Raw genomic sequence first — 25,638 nt, forward strand, 5'->3', positions numbered from 1 at the left:
CATGTTTATGTACATATATACGCCTTGAGTGAATTATATAATCTCCCCAGTATTAAATATAGAAAATATATAAATAATATATTCAAACAATGGACAGAAATAAAGAAGAAAGAGCCAGTTGTTTTTATAATTTCATATTTCTCGTATTGATTTTGAATGATAAGAATATCAGAAGCACACTGTCGCTAGATACTGTGAAAAATTATTATTTAGATTCTCTATTGTTTTTGGATACACAATATAATAAAATATTTCATCGGGTAGGTAAAAGTGGATAGTTGTTTAAACACAACTACATGACACAGTCCGGAGACTAAACAAACAAAACATTCGCACTTTAATTGTCCTTTGTGTCCACCATTCCGCACTGAAAGTCAAAATCGTCTGAAATAAGATAAAACTATTTAATATGAATCAAGCTGGTAACAACACTTTAACGTAGGTCTAATAATAAAGACAGGAGCCTGTAATTCAGTGGTTGTCGTTTGTTGATGTGTTGCATTACTTGTTTTTTGTTCTTAATTTTTGTAAGTATAGAACGCCGCTAGTTTCCTCGTTTGAATTGTTTCACATTTGTCATTTCGTGGCCTTATAAGGCTGACTATGCGGTATGGGCATTGCTCATTGTTGAAAGCCGTACGGTGACCTATTGTTATTATACCACATCTTCCTTTTTTATATATAAATACACAATAAGAAGTCAAGGCAGAAAAGGTTAACAGATCTATCACGTTGATTTTAAAGAGATAATGCAAGGTATCAAAACTGAGAAAAAATCATGAACTCCAAAAGGATTGAGACTGAATGCGACAACAGCGTTAGAATCTCCTGTTATGAATTCACTACCCGCAATACGACTCTGCACTCAGTCCCAAGATACAATTGGGAGTTCATGAGATTTCCATAAAATTGCCTCTTTTATCATCATGCTCGTTTGCGTGTTTTTTAATATCAGTATTAAGAAGTAATTTTAAAGTTGAATTTTTTTCAAAGTTTTACAGACGCCATCATGATTGAGTTGTTTACCTTTCCGAAGCTACATAATTTCTTTGTTTGGTTTGTGTAACTAAATATTAAAGTTTTCTGTGGTGTTATTATTTTATTTCGTAGTTAATCTCTGACACTGTTTGGGTGTTACTTTAATAATGGAAAAGCAACGTTTTAATAATATCATGGGCATCTACTGTTAAGTCGTCTCTAGAAATCTTCAATGCAGCATTAAAGTATGAAATAAATATATACTCTGAATATTTATACAAAACCCATCAACATCTTACATACTTTTTATATAGGACTAATACTTTAATCACAGTCAATAATTTTCATGCCATTTTGTATCCATTCTGGTGCACAACCTCCGCAAGCATTTGTGCTGGAAAAAAATATACAGTTAAAAATCATTGTATATGTACATGTTCAAAATGTTTCGATGCACTTACAGGGCAGTTTTGTTATTCCGGATTGGCAGTATAATTTTATATTTTTTTTACCGTACAGATCAAATTTTAGCCCTTTAATTTTAAGAATTAATATTTATATAGAATGTACACAAAAACATATAGTAGTATGTTACAATTACTAAAAAATACTGGCAAATTTATGAACAATACACTGGAACTGCAGACCCGTCCATTCAAAACTTTTGTTTGGGTTGAGATTCTCGATCTTTACATGTAATTAGGTTTATTTTCTTTTGTTCGGGTTTATTTTTAGATGTTTGTCATTGCGTCGTTCGCTTCGCTTCCGTTTATAAAATAGATTTGATACTTTTTCCAGATCTACAACGGTATTTAGTAATCTTCTGATTTTTACTTATAGCGTTTATAGTCAGTGATGATTTTAATATTATAAACAAGAAAAAAATGAAATTATCAATTGAAGTATATTGAGTAAACTGATCATTATGTATACCTTTGTGCAAACTTGGTCTTACCATAATTCATGACACCCTTGTGATAATTAGGTATACTGTGGTTTCATTTTATTTCGTGGGAACCAATTTTCGTGGATTGTCCAAAACTTACATTTTCGTGGATTGTTAAATTCGTGGTTTTGGCATAGTCTGCATTCATTCCTTCAGAAAATTTGTAATTCGTTGAACATTTAAATTCGTGGTTCCCCCACTGTGTCTAAACCACACCGGCAAAATTTGCTCGGACTCGATGGTATCTAACATCCGGCACAATGACGGAACACCAATAGACAAAAGAAAGGTAGGTTTCTCCTTATTTTTTTATTTTTTTTATGATATCGAAGAATATATATACATATACAACTATTTTCTATTGTGAGATACAATATTTTCTACAACCGTTCTATATTAACGGAGAAATAAGTCAAAATGCATGTCAAAATGACGAATTGATTGAACCTTGCCTCGAAATTGTTTAATTTCTCGTTAAATTGTTCACATTGTACGGAAAGAAAGGTACGGGAAGATAGATATTGACACGGATATTGCAAATTTAGTTATTATGAGCATCTCAATAATTGTATTTCTGTGTATGGAACGAAAGAAAAGGGTCATGTCAAATTAAAATAAACCGGTTTCGTCAATGTTGTTACTACACAATCACCCGGTTTCGTCTATATATATCACCCGGTTTTTTTTGTTTTTTTTAACAAACAATTTATGAAAAGAAACTTTGGCACGGATCTGAACATTGTCTTTCGAGAATTTAAATATATATTTATTGTAAAGTAAACTTGGCGTGTTAATATCTATTTTAAACGGGCACTTTTGGACAAAGTTAATTATGATAACACACATTTTCGTAATGAAAGGCGTATCCCTTATTTCACTTAACTTCAAACTAATTTTAAATGGAATATAAATACTGAAAAGCAAACACTGGTATCTAATTATTTTGTAACATTATTATATTTTCTTTGTTTATAATAGTAGTATGTAAAGATGAAAAATAAAAGGATGTGTTTTGATTGTGCCATAATTTTAATTTACTATACTATATTATATACACTTAGTTTACAATATTTACTATCAATTATTAATACATTTATGCATTCAATCATTGACGAACAGTCCAAAACCGACTATAGTCTATACTGTTCTGCACAAATTAATCATGCATGCAGTCCTGCCAGATTTTCTGGTACTATATATACTGTGTTACTTGCGCACTTAAGCGAGTTTTCACACTTAAGCATCCATAACATCGCAGTGAGATTTGTAACTTTCTCCCCGTTTCTGGTAGGCACATTTATTTTCATAGGCATGTTTTTCACATTAATTTTACAGTTCAAATTCATTTTTTGTAGTTCAAATCCAATTGAAACTTCAAGATAACTTTCGAAAACAATATCTGATAGTTTTGTATTTTCAATGTGAATAAAAGTTGGTTTACAAAACATGACCGTCATTTATATCTAGGTCTTGTTAAGAAGAAGTGACGGTAACCACTTATCCTATAAACATTGACAATGAGACAACTTTCTTTTAGACACAAAAATTATGTTGAATTAATCAAGTTTAGGTCAGCGTATGCCTTAAACAATGAGAAAAACACGCAAACTGCATGAAAGCAAGCTATAACAGGGCCCTAAATTATAAATGTAAAACAATTCAAACAAGAAAACTACCTGCCTATTTTATGTTCAAAACGCATATGGTATAAAGCAACCAAAGACAACCATGGAATTACAAGCGTGTTATTCGGGAATGGACTAGGTCAAAGTGTTGTCGCTGACACAAACAGTACAACAAAAGTACAAATAATAAAAAATATTGAAAAAAACAACGTCAGTGTACGATCATCATAACACAACGGCGACAGTACAGACTCGTTTTTTTAGTAATGATAACAAAATAATTATTATTGAATTTTGTTGATGACCTGAGACTATTATACTAATTTGTACATAGCAGTATAGTTACAATAAGGGATAAAAAAAAAAAATTTAATGCATGGTAGTTGATATCCTACATTCATTTTCTATGTCGGTTATGCATGCATATATACAGTTGTCTTATTATCAACGTTTATCCTTATGAAGATTTATTTTTAACGATTGTAGAAAAGATTACATACATAGAATGATTAGATTACTTATAAAGGTGTCCATCCTTTTGTGCGAGAAAATCACATATCAATTGTGTGTTTTGATTTTTAAGACCGTAAACTTTAATTTCAAGTTTAAACATGTTCAACATATTTTCCCATAACTCATATAGAAAACGCATATTTAGAGAGCTTTAATCTCAATACGCTGTTAAAAAATTTCGGAATGCAAAGTAAATTAAAATATTTGTGTTTTATAAGAGTAGGAATTCAAGTTTTTGCTTATTATTTATTTGAATCTGAGACTCATATAAATAATAAGCCGTTGTCCGGTGAACGAACTTGTTTTCCAACGACCCACAAAACTCCTTTTGAACGCTGAAGTTGAATAATCAATTATAATGTAATGCAATTATGATTTTTTTTATTTGACCAAACCGGGTTATGCATTTTGAAATCTATGACGAAACCGGGTTGTATACATTGACGAAACCGGCCAGTTCCATTTTGACATGACCCATTTCTTTCGTTCCATACACAGAGATACAATTATGGAGATGCTAATAATAACTAAATTTGCAATCTCCGTGTCAATATCTATCTTCCCGTACCTTTCTTTCCGTACAATGTGAACAATTTAACGAGAAATTAAACAATTTCGAGGCAAGGTTCACTCAATTCGTCATTTTGACATGCATTTTGACTTATTTCTCCGTTAATATAGAACGGTTGTAGAAAATATTGTATCTCACAATAGAAAATAGTTGTATATGTATATATATTCTTCTATATCATAAAAAAAATAAAAAAATAAGGAGAAACCTACCTTTCTTTTGTCTATTGGTGTTCCGTCATTGTGCCGGATGTTAGATACCATCGAGTCCGAGCAAATTTTGCCGGTGTGGTTTAGACACAGTGTCCCCTGTACCCACGAAATCCACGAAAATTAGTATCCAGCGAATATTAATGATTCCACAGGACTGAATCTTCTTTTTATTATTTTACTTACTAGCATTTTTGCCATTGGTAATCTTTTACTTACTAACATTTGGCAATTGGGAATCTTTTACTTACTAGCATTTTGCCATTGGGAATCTTTTACTTACTAGCAGTTGGCCATTGGGAATCTTTTTCTTACTAGCAGTTGGCCATTGGGAATCTTTTACTTACTAGCAGTTGGCCATTGGGAATCTTTTACTTACTAGCAGTTGGCCATTGGGAATCTTTTACTTACTAGCAGTTGGCCATTGGGAATCTTTTACTTACTAGCAGTTGGCCATTGGGAATCTTTTACTTACTAGCAGTTGGCCATTGGGAATCTTTTACTTACTAGCAGTTGGCCATTGGGAATCTTTTACTTACTAGCATTTGGCCATTGGGAATCTTTTACTTACTAGCATTTGGCCATTGGGAATCTTTTACTTACTAGCATTTGGCCATTGGGAATCTTTTACTTACTAGCATTTGGCCATTCGAAATCTTTTACTTACTAGCATTTGGCCATTGGGAATCTTTTACTTACTAGCATTTGGCCATTCGAAATCTTTTACTTACTAGCATTTGGCCATTGGGAATCTTTTACTTACTAGCATTTGGCCATTGGGAATCTTTTACATCTAATTGGGCATGGATTAACAACGCATTGCTGGACAGGTAGTTCATGTGGACATCCTATAACATAAAGAAAGTATAATAACTTGTATCATTGGACACCTTATTTACATTGATAATCAATAATGAGATTATCACAAACAGTAGCAGTATAACCTCTTCAGAGGAAACTCGTTGATATCAAACATTTGTGTGTGTTTTTTTACCATACAATTATGTTTTGCTGCCTGATCGATGAACCTGATTTGTAAAGTTCAAAGTCAATATCAATAAAATTTAGAATGGAAATGAGGAATATGTCAAAGTGACAACAACCCAACCATAGAGCAGATAACAGCCGTAGTCCACCAATGTCAATTAAGTAAATGTTTGAATAATACTATTTTGCTCTATGTGAATATTTACAATTACTAGTACTGTAAAACAAATAATTGTTTGCGAGCGAATATTTTATTAACATCAAGTTCATTTTAAAATTGCGTAATTTAATCAGCGTATAATGGGATTAGAAAGGCTGATCGCGAAGTAAAGTATTCGAGAAATTAAATTGTTAAACACTAATTCTTAGATATATACATACCATAGTGAAGAAGTTCTACTGGAGCTGAAAAAAAAAAAGATTTAGAAAATTCTTATTATTTTTCTTTGACAAGAAGACTCCAAAAAGAGCTGTTTTGACTAAATACATACTGTATTGTTAATATTTGAAAGGCATTTAAAACATAATTGTTAATGAAAGTCCTTATCTAGACTTATCTTGTATTGAGACATAAATTCCAGCTTCATTTTTATAAAATTACAACACTTTATTGTAAAAAAATAAACTCTGACAGGTTTTATTGCAAAATAACATGTACAAAAGAAATATATAACATTTGAATAAAGTTCTAAACCAGTCATAATAATTATCATATAAGAATATATATAATTGACCAACGTGGACCTCATTTTTAAAACTTTTAAGGATTACTCTATAAAGCTCCAATATATCTTTTTATTTATCTTGAATAGTTTTAGGTTTAAAGTTTGGGTCTAGCTGGTTATAAATGATAATTAGATTAAATTTAACAAAAAACTGTAAATATGTACATTTTTACTACATTTCATCGTTAAATAGGTTTATGTGTTTTATATAGATACCTGGATTAAATCCCTTCTTGTGGTCTGGTGTATCTATTACAAAAATAAAGTATTAAATCATTAGAATATTATTCATCTCCGTCAGGATGATAAAACAAGGAAAAACGTTCTCCATGGAAAGACAATGGAGATATCATACTCCATGGAAAGACAATGGAGATATCATGCTCCATGGAAAGACAATGGAGATATCATACTCCATGGAAAGACAATGGAGATATCATACTCCATGGAAAGACAATGGAGATATCATACTCCATGGATGACAATGGAGATATCATTCTCCATGGAAAGACAATGGAGATATCCTTCTCCATGGAAAGACAATGGAGATATCATACTCCATGGAAAGACAATGGAGATATCATACTCCATGGAAAGACAATGGAAATATCATTCTCCATGGAAAGACAATGGAGATATCATGCTCCATGGAAAGACAATGGAGATATCATTCTCCATGGAAAGACAATGGAGATATCATGCTCCATGGAAAGACAGGGAACTATCAGTGAATTTTACACGACTGACATAAAAGTGAGAGGTTTAGCTAGCTATAAAACCAGGCTTATTCCAACATTTTCTACATTAGAAAATGTCTGTACCAAATCAGGAATATAGCAGTTGTTTCTCTATTCATTTCGTTTATCGATACAATTGAAATTATGATTTTGTCAGGTTTTAGAGACGTTCACCTTTCTTTTTTAATTTCTCTTGGAGTTAGGTGTATTGTTAATACTCTTATTTAATAATCAAAATTATGGAAAATGAAGATGTATGCATGTGTGTTTGTTCGAAAATGTAAATTTAAAATAAAAATACGCTGCTGAAGTTTCTTATGAAATGAGCGTAAAAAAAAGGTAATGAATTTGATAAAAAATTAAATAAGAAATAAAAAAAAAATATGTCGCTTAAAGTGCATATCAGATCCAAGTGTGTGTATGTATCGATTGTTATAACAAAAACTCGTCTTCTTTTCCTCGAATTTGACATACCGAATAAGACTCAACCGGGTATTTTCTAGTACTTACAATCGCCACACGACCGGTGCTATATTTGGAGCAGAATCTGCTAAACCTTTCAGAGTACCTGAGATTACCACCTGTTATGAATGATGTTGCTCAGTCTTGATTTCTATATTGTGTTTTGTATATTGTCGTTTATGATTTCGTCGTTTTTCGTACTTTTTTTTGTAATGACATTTTTATTTCTTTTTCATGGTGAGAGATTGAACATCCCTTTGGTATCGAACCCCAAGGGTGACTTGGGTATAGAAATATGGTTACTTGGTCTTCTCCCGGCCGGCAGTAAAACGCTTGCTTAAGTGGGGCGTCCGTTTGGCTGTGCGGGATGTATCAAGTTCGCAGTCACGTCCGTCAAAAAGGGACGTTAAATCCGATGCCTCGTGTAAAGAAAGTGCCATGCTCTATGCACGTTAAGAACCCTTGCAACAACTCTTTGAGGGGTCCGTAGGTGGCCTGTTGCAAGGCAAAATTTCTGTCCCTATCCAATATACCCTCATTTTCCAGTGGCAGTCCAAATTTCTCCGATCATCATCCTAGATGGCCTCTATTACAACAACCTACCTATTGTATTTATTGTGAACTTGTTCTCGTCCTGAATATGCATGAAATATTTGCCACTGGACGTTAAGCAACCAAGAATCAATCAATCAATCCCTTTGGTATCGTTTGCCCTCATTTTGAATTAAATGTTCAACTCATAGCTGGGACAAAGAAGCCAGGGGTTTATTGAGTATTAAAACTACTTTGAATTCATTATTAATTGTGGGATATCAATTTTCATTGATTTCGTGTGTAAAAAAATTCAGAAATTAAGGTGGTACCTTACACTACAGGGAGATAACTCTGTAAAATCAGCTAAACGTTTTAATTACATTGCATTGTGAAGGCAATACTAAGCTTCGCAATGATCAAAATTAGTGTTTGTCAAACTGCTATATAACCAGTGTAATTTTTTTTGATAAAATGGTGGGTTCAAACTTTTTGATTTTTTTTTATATTTTTGTCAAAGGGTCAAAGTAAATACTTTGTGAAAGTTTTATGAAAATTAAACGAGCCAAATTAATTTTAGTGAAGGTAAATATCCACCAAAATGTAAATTTTTCCCCGTCAAAGAAAATTGGCGCCCACGAAAATAAATGAATCCACAGTATCATGAAACGACCATCCTAATCCACATCATCGACTCACCTACACCGATTCCCATCATTAGTTGTCGTCTTAATGCAGCTAAGGTACCTGTTACGTTAGACAATATAATTTTAAAAAATCAACAAATTCATGTAAATTACTCTATGTGAATTTCACGTGAAATTTTTTCATGTAAATTTCACGTCAAATTCATATTGAAAATAACTTGAACAACATTTGCTACTTTATTTTTCCGAAGGCTTAAAAATTCCATACGACAGTAATAAATCGTATAAATTATTGAAAGTCACTTATTCACAATATCAGAATAGATCAACGAAAGTTATACTATTATATCTACAATATCATTGATCGTTATTTTACAAAGCATATTAATTTTAGATTTTTGAATTGAAAGAAAACTTTAAACTTTGAAACTTCACTTCATAATGCCTCGAATACAAGTCTTGCATACACATCGCAATTTAAAGTAAATATGTTTGCTACCACAGTCATACCTTAGCAGAATTGAAAATATAACATTAAAAGCTTAGTAAATGAAAACATATTTCAAAATGTTGCTTAAATGATTTAAATTGTCTTGATATATTAAGAAAATAATATATTGATTGACAAAACTGAAACTGTACATGCGTTAAAATTGTAAATAGTTAGAAGTTGATAACAAATTTAAATATCAATAGAACATAAGAAAACGTACAATAAAGTTGAATAAAGAACATTACACATGTAACACATTACCAATGGAAGAAGACGAACAGTCTTTTATGAATTGGAGAATGATGCAGATGTGACTAGACCAACACATAGTCGTAAACATTTTATATATACATTTTTGTACCTTTTTTTTAATGTACCAAGAAAATTAGAACAATTTGAATGGATGATTTGAGACATAATGAAATATACATAAAAAGGACAGATTAATAGTGGTACATGCAACAATGAAAACGAATCAGAGTACAAAGTAACCCACATTGAAATTATATTTTTTTAGATCGAATGCTTAAAAATGATTAATGAATTTAACTTTTAATTATTTTCATTATCAAAAAATTTCCTAAAACTCGATCAGCATCAGATAGATAAATCTTTTATAGAATATGATAACAAAAATACATACAATTAAAGATACTACATAGCCAGAGTCCGTGATTTGGAGAGTAGTTCAATGAAATTTAAATAACAGGTTACATATGTTAATCATTATATGGTATTAGTGAGTATTACTGTACACCAATACATAACGTTAATAGGGAAGGAAAACAACAAACGAATTGGAAAATAGGTATGACAACCAACCCATCATAGAAAGGACTTAGGTCATCAAACGTGTTCATTACAGGAAACGTGTGTTTCACCACACATTTGACCATTGTAAGTAATATGTGTTCCACCAAATACGTGTCAATTAAAGGGAAGATGTGTTCTGAAAAAACGTGTACACTAAAGGAAGGTGTGTCCCACCAAACACATGCACATTAAAGGAAATGTGTGTTCCAAAAACACGTGAACATTAGAAGAGAGATGCGTTCCACTGACATGAAAGAGTCTTAAAGAAGGTGACGGGAAGGATTTTGGAAAACTACAGGATACCAAACATATTTGCTATACACTATTTACCTGCAACATCGGCAGCTGGTTTTTTCGGGGCAGGATTTACTGGGAGAGGGGGAGGTGGATGGTGCCAATTTTGTGGGGGTGGGGGATGATTCCAATGATTTTGAGGTGGCGGAGGGTGATTCCAATTCTGTTGTGGTGGCGGCGGTGGTTGTGAATTCCTATGATTTTGAGGTGGCGGCGGATGTTGATTATGCCCTGGTGGCGGTGGGTGATCCCACCTGTTTTGAGACCCTGTATTACCTCGACCAGAGCCGCCCATGCCTGTGTTACGTCCTCCACCAAAGTTCATTCCTCCTCCTCCTCCCATCACTGAAAAACAGAATGAAACGTTTAAGGAGGCTCGAGGGTATAAAAAATTCAGAAAAAAATAAACATTTGTTTTTCACTACAAATTTTATTTATTACCTTTTGTAGTTGTTACTTTATCATATGGTACAAAAATCATTCAAAACAATCAATTCGTGTTGGCCCCAGATAACATTTAAAATGTGTACATCATTGAAAAAGTTCCAAATTATCTCCCTTTGGTGGAAAAATGCCCTTTTTTGGCTTTAAAATTGAAATATCTTTTTTAACTCATCGGTGACATATATTTTTTAATATAATTTCCATATAAGCTGTACTTAAACTAAATTATTGTAAAATTTGAGCGATTTCTGTAATAAATTTCTTTTTTTATTTCGATATTACCTATATTTCTCCTATTACTTCAACCACCTTTACAAAAATGTATTCTTCTTTCGAAGGCAGATTGTGAGCGCAAATGAACGGTGACCCCACTTTTTTATTTTAATTTTCTATTAACTATAAGATAAAGTTCATTTATAGAAAAATATAGAGAAATCCTATATAAATGATTTAGACCCGCGAACCCCCTTAAGGTATATTTTTCATTACTTAAGGAATAACATATTTAAAAAAAAATCACAAAAATATTGAACTCCGAGGAAAATTCAAAACGGAAAGTCCCTAATCAAATGGCAAATTTAAAAAAAATAAAAAACATCAAACGAATGGACAACATATAACTAACATGTTCAGGGTGGTTTATAGCAGTGTTTTGGCACAACTTTTTGGAATTTTGGTTCCTCAATGCTCTTCAACTCTATATGATTTGTACTTGTTCGGCTTTCTAACTATTTTTTTATCTGAACGTCACTGATGAGTCTTATGTTGACGAAACGCGCGCCTGGCGAATCAAATTACAAACCTGTTATCTTTGATAACTATAATAAAGTGTAAAAGTCCGATTGTTCTTTCAATCAGTAAGCATGCAATGAAAATGAAATCATAATTACTGAAATGTGCAATAAATGATTAAGGAATGACTGTAATATTTTTTCTGTCTATGAAGAAATAACATAAAAAATTTGGTGCACACTGAATAACGCGCGTAGCGGGTTATTTAACAGTGTGCACCACATTTTTTATGTTATTTCGAATAGACAGAAAAAATATTACAGTCATTTCTTATAATTTAATTCTAAATTCCATTTTTAACCGTAGAACACCATGAAAAAACGTTGATGACGTCACGGTAACATGACTAAATTATGTCTATGGGCTAATAACAAAATAACGTCAGCCAATCAGAAGACGCGTTACATCCAAAATTAAATTAATTACCAATAAATATTTGATAACTCATTATGCTACGTTCCAACATTCAAATAAATTATTTTAACCTGAGTTTGTATTTTATAAAAAAGTAGTTACTCTTTGCATAACAACTGCAAGTGGAATGTTTAATGGATAGTTGTATGTTAACGTAAATAGAAGTCTTTTCAATTTTTCAGCACTTATTCAGTTCAGTATAATTATAAATGTTGGACTTCTTAAAGTTGTGCCCTATGTGCTGCTTCAATTAGACAACAGGGACTTAATTGTGCGAACCGATGGAAATTTATCATACTTTGAACAAGAGCATTAGGAAAACACTTATCAATGATATCAGGGTGATAATTGTGCATGTCAGACGCAGTTTTAATTTACAGAAGTCTCACCCGTGACGTTCAAATCAAAAAAAATGTTAATAGGCCAAATAGGGTATGAATTTGAAGAGCAGTGATAACCAAAATTTCTGAATACAGCTAAAGTAAACCTGGTGGTAGAAAATCCTAAGCGTTTTGAACAATTCAAAATGAATATAAAATATGTCCTCTGCAATGATATTGCATATCAACACAGCTGAACATTGAGCTAGTTATACTTCAGAAACAGTTTTATGATTTTATGATTTATGACACAGCAAGAATGAATTCGGCGATCCGAACATTGATATCAAAATAAGAGTCGAAGTGGCAATTATGTATGAATTTACAGAAAACTCGTAAGATACGGTTTCCTTTTAAAAAAATGCAATGGAAAGTCAAATTATCAATACTTAATGCACATTTACGTTTATCCCAAATATTTGCAAAATAATCATTTTAGTATATCTCTGAAAGTACCTATGTTACTTTTACATTCTTTTCGATACTAGTATTCATTTGTAGGTCCAAATGTTGCATCTTAAATTTCATAATCTTTGATATATTTGACATGAGGCTGAAATTAGATAAAAATTATGCTGTTATAAACAATATAATGCAGCATGTTTTTTTCACTGCTGAGAAACATTGTTTTTCAAATGCATTATATCTAACTTTTCTTAATGTTATTCACTTACTGTTCATTAGGTCAAGGCCATTGTTACCGGTTCCGCTTCCGGTCATCCATGGATTTTGTTGACCTATTTAAAATATAAACAATAATTTTAAGTGAAACCAGATGAATATCATGAAATGTGTATGTTTATTGTTGAAAAGACTTAACATGTATCGCGTCGAGGATAACATTTAAACCATTTTTAATTTGATAAGGTTAAGTTAATAACTTGTATCATTTTCAATTTGTAGCTTAACAATTAACAAGTTTATATTATGATTTACTCATTTAACATTAAGTTGTACCAACAATGTCAATACCTGATAAAAAAAAATAAGATCAACTTTCAAAGTATTTCACAAATATAAGGAACGAGTAAAAAAACTTTTAATTAAAGACTGAAGACTCAAACATATTTCTAATTTATAAATGGAGTATCACGACAATTCATTATTTTGAAGATGGAGAGTATGGACACCAACACCTTGGCACAAACAGGTAAAACATATGATATAAGGTAAAAGATTATAACATTTGCAGTAGCCGCCAGGTATTTATACAAAATGGCATGCACAAAGCTGGGGTGTGTGCGCTAGGCAGGGCGGTTATTTGATAAAAACAATTTTAGTAGATTGTGCAAGACTGGATTAGATTAGTATAACAGAAAGAGGCTTATAACACTAATAGACAATAAACATTATAAGCAAAGTAGTACTTTGATATTTCCTATCATCATTTTTGTCTAAAAGTGTGGTTTTTTTTGTTTGTTTTTAAAAATGTCTTGTTGTCAATTGGGCATAAGACTGTCTAATTACAAAAATATAAAATGTATTGATTAGTTTTAAAGTTAATTATGTAGCTCTTATTCAAACCGTCTCAGAACTAAAATATTATTCGAAGTAACATAATTGACAAACAATAACTGGATTGAAAGAATTGATAAAACAGTATATAAACTCATCATAGATACCAGGACTAAATTTTGTATATATGCCACACGCGCGTTTCGTCTACAAAAGACTCATCAGTGACGCTCGAATCCAAAAAGTTAAAAGGGCTAAATAAAGTATGAAGTTGAAGAGCAGTACGGACCAAAATTCCAAAAAGTTTTGCCAAATACAGCTAAGGTAATCTATGCCTGAGGTTGAAAAGCCTTAAAATTTCATAAATTCTTAATTTTGTAAACAGTTAACTTATAAATATAACCATGTCAATGATAATTCATGTCAGCACAAAAGTTCTGACTACTTGGCTGGTGATACCCTCGGAGAAATAAATCTCCACCAGCAGTGGCATCGAAAAGACATAATACATGACTTTTTGTATAAGTTAACCGTTAACAGAATAAAGATGATTTCTTCACATATTTTAGTTTAACGTTCTTCTTATTAAGTAGTTTGTTGATTAAAAGACCTATACAAAATCAGCTATAAACTGGGCGCTTCAGGGGTTGACTTACGTATTATGTATATTGTTAAAGACGTTGACCTTTGTGTCCCGTTCCTTATTTTACATTGTTCTGTGGACTATTCATTGGAGCACTTTCAACATCTCCTTTTATGTATACATTTAATATATATATATATACCGAACTCGAAGGAAAATTTCGAAACGAGGGGGTTTATAAAATTCTTACATATTCGAACAAAATAGGTGACAGCCCGAACAGATATAATAGGTTGAAGTGACAATAATTGGGACAAAACAGCCGAAACTGTGTACACATACATCACAGACATACAACACAACTGACTAAAATATTTAAACATTTATACAAATTAATCTAACAAAGACGTCACACACTAAGGTGTAATATATAGTATTCTAATAAGACGACCTATTATCGTCAACCAGTATAATCACAATATATCTACCTTTAGCGCAAACGCAGTAATACACAACAACGGCTGTTCCGCGTTACCACCAACTTATTTATACTGCCAGATATTTTCAATTTTTAACATCAAAACCCCCAGTTTACGTAGCCAAGATTCAGATACAATATATTAATCTCTATTCTACACCAATATCATTTTTCATGGTAAAATTTTATAAAACGAAAATTTCGCGAAATGATGTTATTGTCTAAGCATGGCAACGAAACAAGATGACGTCACAAGCATCTTTCCGTAAAGAAAAATTATCAAATGTAAATACTGGGCGTTTTAAAGCTTCTTGTACGCCTCAGAACGAATAAAATTGCATTGGAAGAAAATATATAAGTGAAAAATGTGATTGAAAAAAAATAATCATTGAATTATATAAAATCCTAATATTATCAAAATTGGGTAAAACGGAACAGTCAAACAGTATTATATATATAGAGTTTTTAAGGTTAACAAAATTACCGAATTTGTCCTGTTAGAATCGAAAGAATTCATGGCAGCCGTAGATTTGTTTTCATTTAACCATGGGTTGGGCATTTATAGTCATATTTTATCCCTCGCAAACGCAGAGGGTAAACTAATCAAATATAAATGCCCAACCCATGGTTAAATGAAAACAAATCTACGACTGCCATGAATTATTTCTTAAATAAACTCATCATAGATGCCAGGACCAAAATTATGTGAGACTCATCGTTGCCATTCATTTGATACTGACATCAACAAAACAAGGATTTTGCTGTTGCTAGTTTATACCTTTACTGTTAACACTTTCCCGATATATATGATGAGGTAAAAATTAAGTAAATACAAATGCAAGTAGAAACAAAATAGAAACAACACATGTTAATGTGTCAACGTTCAAGAGAAGAATCTGTCAGTTGTTACCTTTATTGCACTAGAATATTTTTGATAGTTGTTACCTTGTAATTTATTCAAACATATTCATTTCATATACATACTGTTACCGTTGCGTCTGGCATATTTAATATAACCCTAGTACCTTTGATGATTGTTTTCGATTGTAATTTATGTAATGTTTTTGATGTTAAAAAATGTACTCCCTTTTATTATTGTAAGATTTTTAGAGTATTTAAAAAAATAATGGTTGCATCTATTAATTTCCTTTTCAGATTTAAACAAAACTAGTAAGCCATCACCAAGGTAGCAGACATATTAGTAACACATTAAGTCATGCTTATATTAAGGGATTTGGATGTGGTTGCATGAATTGAGAGGTCACCTTTTGGGGAGGAGGGTTTTGGTGGCGGTGGTGGTGGATCTTTTTTGCTAGGCGGGCTCTGGTGGTTGACAGGGACTCCATCAGTTATGCGAAAACTGGGACCAGTTCCTACAACAATGTGTCTTGTATAATATCAGTGTTAACAACAGTTCCATAATTTAATCCACAAATGTAACTGTTAAATCCGTATATTTAGGAAATAAATGTATTGCATTTTATGCTCCGAAGGCATCAAATAGATTTGATGATCGAAAATTAAGTTTACTGGCTAGCTGGCGAGCCAGTAAACGGGTATTTTGCGACAATCATACCCTTCTGAGCTTAAACTACAATATTGGTATCTCCATTCTCATCAAACTGACAGAAAACATCGTTAAAACATACATTTTAAATCTTTCGTACGTCGTCTGCACTTGCGCGTACGTTTTCATAGCATCAACTTCGAATTGGTGACATAAAAATTGGTGACGATGTCCAATCAAAATGAACGGCACAAACGATGTTGCATTATAATCGACTATCACACAAACATATCAATTAAGTCTCATATTTATAAATCTAAAATCGAAAAGCACACACTAATGTCGCATATCTGTATGAAGTATGCAATAGGTTCTGCGTTCTGTTTTATTTTTGCCATTTATTGATTCTTTCGTACGTATAGGCGACATAGACTTGTTATGATTTGTCAGCAACAAGTTTTTTCAATTGAATAAAAAAATGACATAATACAACGATTGATATTGCCTTACAAATCAGTAATAAGGATTCAATTTCATGACAGAAAAATAAAAGCAAAGAAGCATTTCATTCATAATCCAGAACAACATAACATCTTCTGGAAGTGGATACAACATCTTCAAGTTATGTCACTGTATTATCAAAACTATATTACTTATGTAAATCAGATGGTAGTCCTCTCATATCTTCGGAGATAAAGTCTCTCATATATGAGAAGCCTACATTTAATGTTAAAACACAGATGATTAATTGCTGCTGTTACGACTGACGTTGCAGTTGCAAAGCCGAAAGTCGTTAATAGGATGCGCTTAGATACTGTTGATAAACTTGAATGTTGAATTTCAAGACTGGACCTTTTCGACCCAGAAATTTTTAATAAATCAAAAACTTTGAAATGTCAGTTAGTGTCACAAACTATATATAGCGATGACATTGATACATACACATCCGAATATAGTTTATCATTATGTCACAACGGATTATCCAACAGATTGTTTTCATACAAAATAGGTAAAATTATTAGATACATGTACCTGTAAACTAAAATGTCCAGTAGATGTGGGAAATATAACGACAAAATATACAAACACACAAGTAAATGCTAATATAAGTATTTTTACAAAAAAATGAGACAAACGTTAGAAATGGAAACTAAATTAAATTCCAACTCTTTTAAAAAAAAAAATATAATATTACAAAAAAGAGATTAATCTTTCAAATTGTATTGGTAGAACAGTGAAAGCATTTATACTTCTGAGAGATATATGTATGGATGAGGAATATTTTATTGTATATTGTCATCCTAAAATTAAAAAGAAAGAGTTAACTTTCAAAAATATCAAAAAAATACACTAGATTATAATACGAAGGAAGAAATTTGAAAAGCAAAATATTTTCTATGACCTTTGACCGAAAATTTAAGTTGAAACCTTATGATTCATAAAATTAGCGTTGCATACAAAAGAGTACTCTTAACTAATAATACATCATTAATAAATAAATTTGAACCGATGATTTTGCTTTTTAATAACTTTTAATTGACATTTTAACCGTTTTCTTTCTCTCATTTCGCATTAATGAGGGGGAGGACAGGGGTAAGGGAGACAGGGAGAAAGGGGGTAGGAGAAAGGGGGTGGGAGAAAGGAGAGGAAGGCTGGGAGAAAGGAGAAAAAGTTGGAGAAAGTAGAAAAAATAAAATATCTCTCCTTTTAAAAAAATTTCTAATATTTCAAGAAAAAATATCTCAAAAGGAGATGTTTTATTCTAATGGGAGAAAGGAGAACCGGGGTAGAAGAAAGGAGAAGAGGGGTGGGAGAAGGGAGAAGGGTACCCCCTGTCCTCCCCCTCATTAATGTTGAATTTCTTTATACATTATTTATAAATAACAATATAAGATACAAAAGTTAGTTTTCAGTAAACAAAATAGAGAATTGTGTGAAGATACTGTATCAGTTTTAGAACACTACGATAAATGACCCGTAACCTATCATATTAACATATAAATATGAATGTCATAAAATGTGAGGAATATGTCACAAAATAAACTTAATGTGTTACAGCCGTTACGTTTTCTGCCATAAATTAACTCTTCAATGTCGTAAAACAACGCTGTTCTTGTCACTTGAATTCATTGTACTTACAAATCTTATGTGTGTACCTTCTAACATAAAATACTCTTTTTATCTTGATCAAATTTTCCACCTTACCAAGAATTTTGTTTTAAAGTAGTACATTTGTATCTGCTTTTGTAACTTAAAAAAAGTCATGTTTTGGTCTCCATTTTATTTCTTCAAATATGACGTCAGAATTCGTATCAAATTAAAAATAAAAATTGCTTATTCATTACGGGTTGAACCAACATGTATTATTTTATATTTCAGAATGTATTTTTTCGATATCATCAATATGCATGCTTGTATGTTTTCACTTTCATTTAATATGTGTTTGCTGTAAATCCAGAAGAATTAGCTCTTTCCGCTAATTCTACGTTGCCAATGAAAATTGGAAACAATGCGTACACAATGATATTTTCAAAGGCTCAGAAATTGCAGGATCGACACATAGATTATTATGACGACAATATAATATAAGTTATCAAATATATTTCATTATTACATTTTATCCAATACATAATTGTGCACACATGCTATAAAACAGAAAGTGAATAATTTGTAATTATCTTCTACGACGAATACAAAATTTAACATGCTTACAATTTTAATATGTGAGATTAATGCGCGCTGATTTACTTCTCAGACACTGTAAAGAAAGTTCAAAGTAGTCCGAGCAGTCCTCTGTAATTGTGCAACATATTCAGGTGTTTGAATTTTCCCCTTATTTTTACAATTTAATTCAGTTTCATTATCATTTGGTAGACCTCTTTTAAAAATCTGACTTAAAGAAAGACTTTTTATGGATGGGCAAAGCTCTGGTGTTGGATTTACTAACTTCCCATACTCTTTTCTTCTTCTCCGAAAAATAAAGTCTTTCCTTTATCCAAATATATTGATCTATCTTTTCTCAACTGGGTTTGGGATAATGTTTGACATTTAATATAAATTTTACAAAGAACTTTCTTTATCAGATGACATAGAGAAGAATTTTAGATGACTTAGAAAAGAATTTTAGAAACATAAGTAAACAAAAATCATATTTACGTACCCCATGCTTGTCGCTTATGTCTGTTGTTGGCTGAAAATAGATAAGTTTTCAATCAAATATACCCATAGTCCTTCAGTTTCTGAAAAGATGAATTGTTTCTGGATCTGAAACATTTGAACATCTAGAGAAGGAAGTTATTTATCGGTTGTTTTATCTTTGGGTAAGGACTGATAGAAGTGATTGAAATGGTATTAGAATTCTTATGATGTTATAACATACCAAACACCTAAAGGAGCTACCATTTGATTTTTATGGGGGGAGGGGGGATGGGGGGGGGGGGGGGGTGGGTCGCTAGGATGAAAAATTTTGTCCTGCTTTTTTTTTAATTGTAATCTCTGTCCTGCCTTTTTATTTTTTACTCTATTCGGTCCTGCCTTTTACTAGTTATCCTGACTTTTTTTACACAAATTGTCATCCTGCCTTTGTTTTTTACCAAGTTGCTCATCCGGCTTTTTTTTTTACTCAAAACTCCTGTCCTGCCTATTTTTTTCAAATTTCATCCTAGCCCCCCCCCCCCCCCCCCCATAAAAATCAAATGGTAGCTCCCTAATCGATGCTGGCATTATAGAAAAAAAAACTGTTCAATGAGCATTCTATAAAGGAGTGTCGTAAACTGTAGGGACGAGCGAACTAAAGTCCCCTTCAGTTTAAATAAGGATATATTTATTAAAAGATAAAGGAGTGTCGTAAACTGTTCTATAAAGGAGTGTCGTAAACTGTTCTATAAAGGAGTGTCGTAAACTGTAAGGACGAGCGAACTAAAGTCCCCTTCAGTTTAAATAAGGATATATTTATTAAAAAATTACTTATATTCTAAAGAATACAAAGTATGTCTTCCGAAAAACTAGTATTTTGAAGCAAAAACAGACTTGCTTTGTAACTTCTTATAATGCATGACTTTATGGATTGCTGAATATCAATCAATTCATTCTGACATTACAACAACATTGAAAACTTATATAATAAAGCAAGTTTTTATGTCATTCGGTTACAAAAATACGGAAACTTATTCAGCATTCCAAAATATTCTAAAAAGCCATTAAATTAAAGGGTGCACGAATTTATCAGACAGGGTGCATCCTGTTCGGTTTTACCGGAAGTGAACCGAAAATATGAATAAGAACATGAATATGTACACTATGTGCCTAACTTCTGTCTTGGTACTAAACGAGAGATAAACACGTCAATGTTTTATCGACTTTTGTGATTAAGTAACCCATAATTTACAACGTTATGACATATTCTATTTCTGTCGATTTGCATAAGGGAGCTACCATTTGATTTTTATGGGGGGGCTAGGATGAAAAATTTTGTCCTGCATTTTTTTTTTAGTTGTAATCTCTGTCCTGCCTTTTTATTTTTCACTCTATTCGGTCCTGCCTTTTTTTTTTAGTTTATCCTGACTTTTTTTACCTAAATTGCCCTCCTGCCTTTTTTTTTGCAAAGTGTCTCATCCTGCCTTTTTTTTTACTCAAAACTCCTGTCCTGCCTATTTTTTTCAAATTTCATCCTAGCCCCCCCCCCCCCCCCCCCATAAAAATCAAATGGTAGCTCCCTAAGAACTTGATCTACCAAATCGGACATACACTGCAAAAGTTTTGTACATTTTTTGTTGTACTGTACTTGATAAAACTGATTTTGTATCCCTAATTATATTATAATTCTATATAATGGCATCCATATACAAGCAAAAAAAAAATATAACTCAATATAAACACTAAAGTAAAAAAATACAAGATTAACATGCAACAAAAAAACATAGTCTTAGGGATTTAATACCTGACTGTACGTTGTGGGTTTTGCTCATTGTTGAAGGTCGTATGGTGACCTAGAATTGTTAATTTTTGTGTCATTTTATCTTATGTAGAGAGATTTTTCTTAAGAAATTATACCATATCTTTTTTTTTTATAATAATTATAGGTTTATCGTTTAAAAAAAATAAACGTGCATATTCAAGGGTTATCACCAGGAACAAAAATAAACAGTACCAAAAGTGATCAACTATAAAACAGAAGATACGAGGTCATGAGGCTGATTAAGCAAAAAAGTCGTCACGTGACGGTATATGAAATATTAGATGTCACCTGCCAAACAAATAATGTTTCTCTCACATTTACGAAATTATAAAATTCTATGACGTATAATAAAATATCACTTACCTTCAACTGATGCGATGACTGTAAAATAGAGAAAACACAAACCTTTTATAACAGCTAATAGATATGTATTTTCAAGGCTTAGAGTTACACAAAAAAGGCAGAAAAGTAATGACGTAAAAGTCTTTTTATGCAACAAATAATACACTCTCATAAGAGTTCATTTTTTCACAACTTTTTGGAGTTCATATGATTATTTTTATTCCTGTTTTCGAACCCGAATTTATTTTTGCTATTGTATTTTTCTTAAGGAATAACATGCCGTGATGACTAGAAAGACTATATCATCATCTCTGTTTGAAGACAAGAAAAGCTTTAAACATTAGTTGTAGTAAATGCTTTCCTGGAACATCATACAACCAAGGAAATATGTCCGTATTGGGAAATTATGAATTTATATATCGTAACAAGACAAATTAAACATTCGAACAGACTTGTAAGTAATATTCCCGAATCTAATACAAATAAAAGTTTATTTGATTACATGTTGAATGTCCTTAAATTCAAATGACAAACTACAATCATCAACGAAATACAATATGTCAAGCACAACATCGTCTGGAATCTACTAAACAAATATGAATAAATTAAACAGAAATTAACAAAGATCTGCTCTCAAAACCTAATGATCTAAATAATTTAAAATAGACAACCACGGACGAGGTTCCTAATTTGGAACAGAAATATATGCTGCGGAGTTAAATTTGCGTTTTTCAGGAAATAGTACATACAATTTTATACATTAAGTTAGATTAATTCAGATACTGTACAATTTATTTAACTTTCCTAAGAATAAGAATAATAAAAAAACGAATCAAAATATATATAAAAAGACTGATTATGGTAGACTTACCTAGAAGGACTAAGCTAAAAATTGCAATTTTAAATTCCGCCATTCTGTTTTGAAATGTTGAGTCCCTGATACAGAAAATAGTCTAGTATTTCATTTGTCCTGATTCAACCAAATACACAGATGATACCACGTGACAATATGACAAATTTTATGATGAAAAATGTATGATTTTTGTTACGAACTGGTCTTAGCTGTCTAGATGAGACAGTTTTATGCTCCATCAAAAAGATCACATATAGTAACCACGGGTTTTATGTACCTTAACTGACGGCTATTTTAAGCATGGATCATGTTACTAGATATAATGAAAACATTGTTCGTTATTCGTCATGAGAAATATCTGGGTGCTTGTGACGTAACGCCATTTTTAACTTAAACTATATGGATATAAGAAGATGTGGTATCAGTGCCAATGAGACAACTCTCCATCCAAGTCACAATTTGTAAAAGTAAACGACTATAGGTCAAAATAATGTCTTCAATACGGAGTATTGGCTCTATTAGAGAAAAGATACATTTCTATTTTTGATCATATTGACCTATGTTTCAATAAAAACAATTACTATAATTTATATACATTTGTTGAGGTCAGTTTGTGACAGCTTGTCCCATAAGAAAAACGTTTATATAGAAATCGGAAAAGGGAAAAGTGACTAACTGTTTACTATTTCTATCCTAAAACGTAATTTAATGAAATATTATTTTGCAATCTCAAATTCAAAGCCTCGTGTTGTCAGAATATCTCATTACGAAAACTGCTTAATAATGGATTAAAGACTGCACCTGGAAACTCAACCCCTTCTCCGAAGGCACACATAGGATTATCATAGGGGATGGACCGTATACATAAAGCTAATTAAGTTAAGAAAACTTGTTACCAATTTTGTAATTACATGAGCAACACGACGGGAACCAGAAGAGGATGAGGATCTAATTATCCACGGAGATTTTGAGATCACCAATGTTTTGTTGCTTAATCTTATGTTTTCTATGTTGTTTATTGTAGACTATGTTGTTTATTGTAGACTACGTTGTTTATTGTAGACTGTCGTTTGTCTTTTGCTTATTTATTGTGTTTTTACCATTACATTTAATTGTCAATATAAAAAAGGAAGATGTGATATAATTGCCAATGAGACAACTCTCTACAATAGACCAAATGACACAGAAATTAACATCTATATGTCACCGTACGGTCTTCACCAATGAGCAAATCCCATACCGCATAGTCAGTTCGTTTTCGATATGAGTTTGTATATCCTTTTGGTATCTACCGCCTCTCTTGATAGAATTTAAATTGTTGGTAATAATTAACCACAAGATTAGATTCGTCTTTAGTCAATTTACTACATTCGTAACAGTCAGTCATCCAATTTCCGTGTTGACGTTAGTCAACGTAAGTTATTAACTTGTAACAGCTGACCATCAAATTAGCTCTGTGGTAAGTCAGCTTACTTAAGAGGGGCGAAAGATACCAAAGGAACAGTCAAACTCATAGATCAAAAATAAAAAGACAACGCCATGGCTAAAAATAAAAAGACAAACAGACAAATAGTACAAAAGACGCAACATAGAAAACTAAAGACTAAGCAACACGAACCCCACCAGGTAGGTAAGCAGATCCTGCTCCACATGTGGCACCCGTCGTGTTGCTCATGTTATTTTTTTTAACTTGCAATGCCATGGCGTTGTGAGTTTATTTTCGACTTATGAGTTTCAATGTTCCTTTGTATCGCTCTCCTCTCTTTAACAACAATTTACCAATGAATATCTTAAGCTTTGTTATTATTTATAAAAGTTAACCATCAGCAAAGCTTTGTCGTAAATCAACCTACTTTACTCGTAACAGTTAACCATCAACGTAGCTTTGTCGTAAATCAACCTACTTTACTCGTAACAGTTAAACATTAAATAAGCTTTGTCGTAAATCAATTTCCACAACTTTTAACAGTTTTAACCCATCAAACAAGTAATGTCGTTAGTCAACTTAATACGTAATTTGCAACAGTAAACTATTAGATCAGCTTTGTCGTAAGTCAAGTTACTTAAATTACTTCAAATCCCGTCTACACGTACATAAATTTTGTAACGGCACTGTCAAGGATTCGTTCTATACTAGCCGGAACTTTTCCACTAGAAATTGAACAAGGTCGTTACAGAAACATTCCACCTAATCTACGTTTATGTAAATTGTAAAATTCAGGATCGGTTGAAGATGAAAGTCATTTCCTCATCTATTGTGATCGTTATACTTATGCACGAAACAAACTATTACGGGAGTTAGTAATACCTCCTATTCATATTGATAAACTAGCTCAATATAACTAAAGGAAGCCATTACAGTACTCTTAAATGCTAATAGCAAACTTGTAGCAAACTTTATTTTAGAATGTTCCAACATAAGACGTGAAAAACTGTTTAATCTGTCTATTGTAAATATCCGCTTGTTACCATTTTAAATGTTATAATTTTGACCTCATTTTCTTATACCTAAAACATTTAAAGTTAAAACCTGATAGTGCATCATAAGCCTATTTGGCTGGCTGAATCATTATGTTAATACTCAACGTACATTATATTGTATATATTCAGGTTGCACTCTAATAAACCATTTATTCATTCATAAATTCATATAACTGATTTCTGTAGTTTGTCCTTTAAACTTTAAACTATCCCCAATAAGTAAGGGGTTGGGCGCTCGCAATCACGTTTAACCCTACATGTACCCCATGTGCCTGTATTGAGTCATGAACTTGTTATCCAGTGGTTGTATTCGGTTTCTGTCTGTCGTAGTTATGTTTATATACAAAAAGAGATGTGGTATAACTTCCAATGAGACAACTCACCATTAGAGAAAAAATGTCAAAGAAGTTAATAACTATAG

The 25,638-nt window shown here is 31.9% G+C and overlaps 1 protein-coding gene across 3 annotated transcripts; it reads right to left on the reverse strand.

The window, feature by feature from the left end:
* Positions 1-118: 118 nt before the first annotated feature.
* Positions 119-22,889, reverse strand: LOC143051502 (uncharacterized). 3 transcript variants are annotated; one of them, XM_076224404.1, is made up of 12 exons: positions 22,755-22,889; positions 21,905-21,922; positions 19,745-19,774; positions 16,343-16,450; positions 13,236-13,298; positions 10,808-10,876; positions 8,984-9,031; positions 6,771-6,803; positions 6,211-6,234; positions 5,606-5,690; positions 1,282-1,372; positions 119-384 (listed from the first exon to the last, which is right to left on the reverse strand). In XM_076224404.1, exons 1-11 carry the CDS (start codon positions 22,795-22,797, stop codon positions 1,303-1,305), a joined length of 591 nt encoding a protein of 196 aa, XP_076080519.1. In that variant the 5' UTR covers positions 22,798-22,889; the 3' UTR covers positions 119-384; positions 1,282-1,302. The 3 variants fall into 3 exon arrangements, with proteins under 3 accessions (XP_076080519.1, XP_076080517.1, XP_076080518.1); XM_076224402.1 differs by having other exon boundaries at positions 10,568-10,876; positions 22,755-22,887; XM_076224403.1 differs by lacking the exon at positions 16,343-16,450 and having other exon boundaries at positions 10,568-10,876; positions 22,755-22,888.
* Between the last annotated feature and the right edge of the window lie 2,749 nt (positions 22,890-25,638).

Source organism: Mytilus galloprovincialis, chromosome 11 (assembly GCF_965363235.1).
Source record: "Mytilus galloprovincialis chromosome 11, xbMytGall1.hap1.1, whole genome shotgun sequence".
NCBI lineage: Eukaryota > Metazoa > Mollusca > Bivalvia > Mytilida > Mytilidae > Mytilus > Mytilus galloprovincialis.